General features: G+C 34.9%; 1 protein-coding gene across 1 annotated transcript; it reads left to right on the top strand.

Annotated features, from left to right (window-relative positions):
- The first annotated feature begins 210 nt into the window (after positions 1-210).
- On the top strand, positions 211-3,997 carry LOC114272972 (pentatricopeptide repeat-containing protein At3g20730). The gene is given in 2 exon segments (XM_082878952.1): positions 211-990; positions 2,026-3,997. Coding segments are annotated over 2 exon segments (1,848 nt in total). The 5' UTR covers positions 211-251; the 3' UTR covers positions 3,135-3,997.
- The last annotated feature ends 1,573 nt before the right edge of the window (positions 3,998-5,570 follow it).

The raw sequence follows: 5,570 nt of genomic DNA, 5'->3' as shown, positions 1-5,570 counted from the left end.
GCTATTTTTTTTTAACAAAATAATTATAGATTTAATAAAAAAAAATTATAACTTTTATTATTAATATTCATAAAATTTATTACTTATATGAAATTATTTTTTTTTAAAAAATACACTAAATTGGAATTTTATCTTAAAAAAAAAATTAGGTGAATTTAATATATGTAGGTAATCTTATCATATTTTATTTTCAAATCATTTCGTCTTCAAAATTCTTTGAACACGAGCATGAAGAGAATTGAAGTCCGAACATGAAGAGAACCTGCCAGAAAAAGATTAACAATCTTAACAAAATACTAGAACCCACATCCGTAAAATCACCTATCCATTTACTTTGGCACTTGGGAAGATTACAAGATGCTCTAAAACTCATCTTCTCTAACCCAACTCACTCGGATTATTCTCTGCATTCAAAAATTCTACAGCTCTGCATCCAGAGAAAAGCAAAAATGGAAGGCCGTTTGATTCAAAGTCATCTTTTAACCAATGGGCTTCATTCAAATGCATATTTAAACACAAATTTAATTATATTCTATTCGAAGCTCGGTGACATGGTTAACTCCCGTAAAGTGTTTGATAGAATGTCTGAAAGGAGTTTGGTCACTTGGACTGCATTGGTATTTGGGTATTCTCAAAATGGGTACTCAGAGGAAGCTCTTGCGGTGTTTTCAGCAATGCATAGGATTGGTGTTAAGGCTAATCAGTTCACTTACGGGAGCGCTTTGAGGGCGTGTACGAGTATGATGTGTTTGGACAGAGGGAAGCAAATTCAAGGATGTATTCAAAAGAGTAGGCTTGTTAAGAACTTGTTTGTGCAGAGTGCATTGGTTGATTTGCAATCCAAGTGCAGGAAATTGGAAGACGCTTGTTACATTTTTGAGTCGATGTCGGAGAGGGATGTGGTTTCTTGGAATGCGATGATAGGTGGGTATGCTGTTCAGGGTTTCGCTGATGATGCCTTACGATTGTTTCGTTCAATGCTTAGAGCAGGTATTGTCTTTGTCACATATTCTTGAAAATTTTAAATTTTAAATTATTATGCATGTGTTGTTCTTGCATTGTCCAATATTGGTTTGATGCATAAATCATAGAAGAAAACAAAATCAAAATCAAAATGTGTAAAGTTATTTAGGTAGTTAGATGGTGTAATCCAACGCATTTCATATGGTTGAGTGTAAATTTGAACTCATAGATTTGTAGAAATTAAAATAGTATTTATGAATACAAGCAAAATAGTTTTATGAAGTGAAATGTTAATAGGATTTGGTTAAGCACAAAGGATATCGTCAAAGAAAAAATCCCTGAAAACACGAGTAAAAATGTGAGAGCAAAACTGGGATTCTCATAGTATAACTTGATGTTGAGGGGTCTCATAGGAATCTACTAAAATTCTTTTGAACACTATGATGCATGCTTATCTCATCATCTTTTTTTCCACCTAGATTCCTAGAAGATTTGTTATCAGATTATTCTGTTTCATATGCACTTTTTTGGGTTCCCCAAAATAAGTAAAGCACCTTCACATTTAGTTGATCATAAAGTGGGCAAACAATTTTTTAAGAGAGTGATAATAGATGCCAAGAAGCCTTTTCTCATTAAAAGCATAAACTTTTTAACTTACTTGCAATGAATTTTGATACTACTTATGCTGCATCTTAAATGTTTGAGTTGCTTGGCAAGCTCAAGACAAGAGACAGAAGATGTAGCCACTCATTGTGTTTTTTCTTTCAAATGAACATTCATTTGTGTTTCAATCCTAACCATAGTCAATCTTGTTTGATTAGATCTTTAGTATGTACACTCAACTTTCAATCCTAACCATAGTCAATCTTGTTTGATTAGATCTTTAGTATGTACACTCAACTTAATGAACAACTATCCACTGGAAGTAATCAATCAATGGCATATATTACAAACAAGTGTAAGCACTGATATTTTAGCTGGTACTTTGTTTCATGAATGTGGATATATTGTTTCCCTTTATGAATTTTTTCTTGCCCTTATTCCAACTCCAAATTTTAATAGGTATGATCCCTGATTCCTTTACCTTGGGTAGTATTATGAAAGCCTTTGTTGGAGGAAGCAGTCTGATGAAGGTCATTCAGATACATGGATTCATCATTCAACTGGGCTGTGAATCGCATAATATTTTGATTGGATCATTGATTGATGCATATGCAAAATGTGGGAGTGTTAGAATTACAGATCGGATTTACAAGAGTATGCTAAAAAAAGATACAATAGCGTGCACTGCATTAATCACTGGATATGCACGTGAAGCTACCTATAGTAGAGATGCCTTTGATCTCTTCAATGAAATACATCAGATGCATATGGGAGTTGATAATGTTATATTATGCTCTATGCTCAATATATGTGCCAATACAGCATCACTGGATTTGGGAAGACAAATTCATGCCTTGGTGTTGAAATGTCAATCCAAACATGATGTAGCCATGGAAAACACTCTCATTGATATGTACTCAAAATCTGGAGAAATTGAAGATGCTAAACAAGTTTTCAATGAGATGGAGTAGAAAAATGTTATTTCATGGACGTCATTGATTGCTGGATATGGGAAGCATGGCTACGGGCATAAGGCGATTGCGCTGTATGAGAAGATGGAATGTGAGGGATTGAAACCAAATGACGTTACATTCCTGACTCTTCTCTTCTCTTGTAGCCATGCTGGCTTGACTACTGAAGCATTGGAATGCTTCAATAACATGGTTGGTAAATACAATATCTTGCCAAGGGCTGAGCACTATTCTTGTATGGTGGACGTCTATGCACGTGGAGGGAAGTTAGAAGAAGCCTGTATTCTAATACAAAAGATGAATATTAAGCCTAATGCCTCGCTTTGGGGTGCTGTTCTTGGGGCATGCAACGTCTATAGTGATATGTCTCTTGGAGAAGTAGCAGCCCGACATTTGTTTAATATAGAACCTGAGAAGTCGGTCAACTATGTGGTTTTAGCAGGAACATATGCTGCAGTTGGCTTGTGGGACAGTGTTTGGAAGACAAGGAAATTAATGGAAGAGAGAAGTCTAATAAAGTATCCGGGATACAGCCTTCTTCGGTCCATTAAAAAGAGGGTGCCTCTTTTGCAGCCAAAGTTGAAATTGCTGCACTGAGCTGCATACATGTCTTGTTCTTATTGGGTTAGATGCAAGTCTTGTGTTGATGTCACAAGGGAAATGCAGCAGATGGTTGTTGCATCATAATATATTAATGATCCAAGGACATCAAGGAGGTTTTTGATAGTACTACCCTGGACAGATTCTCATGCTGTCATACTTTTTTAGTTTCTATACATTTAGGTATCCATCCATCTCCTATAAACTTTTGCCCTCATATATATATTTTCTTTTTATTTCTTACGACCTTCCCCATTTCAGGTGGAAAATGTCAACAAACCATATACGTTGCTGCGTGATAGATGTTGTGTGTATTGGGTAAATTAAACTATTCACCCTCAGACTTTCACCCGAAATTTAATTTGGTCCCCCATCTTCTAATTGTAATAATTTGATCCTCAAACTTTAACTTGCGTTTCAATGTGGTCCTCTCATCACTTTGGTTAAAAATTTGGACAGGAAGTGTTGACCTGAGGGCCACGTGAGCACATTCTAGGGACATTAGAAGAAAAAAAAACTTATATGACAAATTACACTCTTCACACTCTAAATTTCTCTCAAATTTCACTTTAGTCCCTCATGTTTCAACTTTTACTCAAATTTCAAACGGTGGAGTGATAGGAGGATTACATTGAAACGTGAGTTAAAGTCTGAATATTTAATTGTTACAATTAGAAGATGGTGGACCAAAGTAAGATTTGGTTGAAATTTTTTAGAATGAAAACTGTAATTTACCTGTGTATTTTTTAACGTATTTTTCTGGTAGGTAGTTTACATAAAATTCTGAATCAATCGTATTTTTGTACTATATCAGAGGTCAGTGCCATAATTTTAATATGAATGAAATTTGTCCTCTACAATCTTCAGTTTGTCCCAATTTTGTCTCAGTTTTTTTTTTTTTAGCGGTACATGTATATCCTCTTTTCAGATATCAAGAGGATGCTGTTCACTGCTAGTTATTTGATTTTTCTCCAGAATCAGATTTGAGAGTTGAACCACCAAGCAGTCTGCTGGTAGCAAGGAACAATGCATCGATGGCAGCTTACAATGCGAGTTTCTTCATATTATGTATGTTATAAATTGTTAGCATTTGATTTCATAAATTTGTATGTTTTAAATTCACTAGATCAATGGAGCTGAAATTGTCAAGTAGCAATTACACACATCGCTTTGAAATTTGCTGCTGTGACTGTTGTTGATGGGTAAACTATAGCTGTTTATCTTACTTATGTCAAAGTTTGACTAAAATTTAACAACCGAATCCTCTCAATCTAGAATGGGGTGTGTAAACATTCTCACCTGCATGTACAATTGAGACACAAAAGTGTACCGACCAAGAGAGATTGTAGTGGTTGCAGAGAAGCTTTTGATAGATAATGGATATGGAGGAGAGATTTAGTGGTTGCAGATGAGCTTTTGGGAGATGATGGATATGGAGGAACAAAATTGCTGATAAAAGGCATTAATGTGTAAAGAAGCATCCAAGTTGGAATAAAAACTAGTTGATCTTGGTGGACATTGGGCAGAAATGCTATTGTTAAATCATGCAAGTGTTCTTTAACTTCGCAGATGTCTCAAGTGAAACTTGGTCGCACATGATATATTAGAGTTCTGTAAGAGCGATTAGCCTTTGCATTGCACCTATCTTCTTCTCCAACTATACTTTTTTTACATGTAATTCTCAGTTATGTTTGCAGGTATGTGTACAGCGTAAAAACTTTGTAGCCCTAAGATTATCTTGTTTGGTTGTATATTTGCACATTTGTACATGATGAAGTTGCTATATTTGTTCTTGCATATGCTTTGAACCAAACATCCCTTCAAAGTTTCTTTTATACATTTTGCATCACTAGAGGCATGCATCGGTGATTTAGGAAATCCGAAATTATGTTGGCAAGCATTTTTGGAAGAAAATTATGTTACCCACATAATCTTATGGCTTTGTTTATCGAGCTAATCTGATATTTCGTAGATGATCTACACATAAAAAGAGCTTTCAAAATGAACAATGTGATTATTCAAATAGTCACATGAGCGAACTGAATGTTTCAACCCTCTTGAAAATAATAATGTGAGGGACAATAATTAATATACCCAACAAATACACAAATTAAGATGAAGTTTGCAGGCAGATTCCATCACTTAACGTAATGTCAATATAACATTGTTTCTAGTTAATTTATTTGTTAGTTTTTCTTCAATATTATTATTTTTGTAGAAATTGTTTTCGTATAAATATATAAAATTTTGTAACGTAAAGCTACTGGATGCTGTCAGTAGAGTTTTCAAGTTATAATGTAATATAACCGAAAACAGCTTTAAAAGATTCCGTGGCCTAATGGATAAGGCGCTCGCCTCCGGAGCGGGAGATTGCGGGTTCGAGTCCCATCGCAATCGTCTCTCCATTTACAATATTCTGTGGCCAAAATCATT

This window comes from Camellia sinensis, chromosome 7, assembly GCF_055761805.1.
Source record: "Camellia sinensis isolate YWXY chromosome 7, ASM5576180v1, whole genome shotgun sequence".
NCBI classification, from domain to species: domain Eukaryota; kingdom Viridiplantae; phylum Streptophyta; class Magnoliopsida; order Ericales; family Theaceae; genus Camellia; species Camellia sinensis.
Note: the sequence above shows the minus strand (reverse complement) of the source record. Positions and strands in the feature narration are given on the sequence as shown.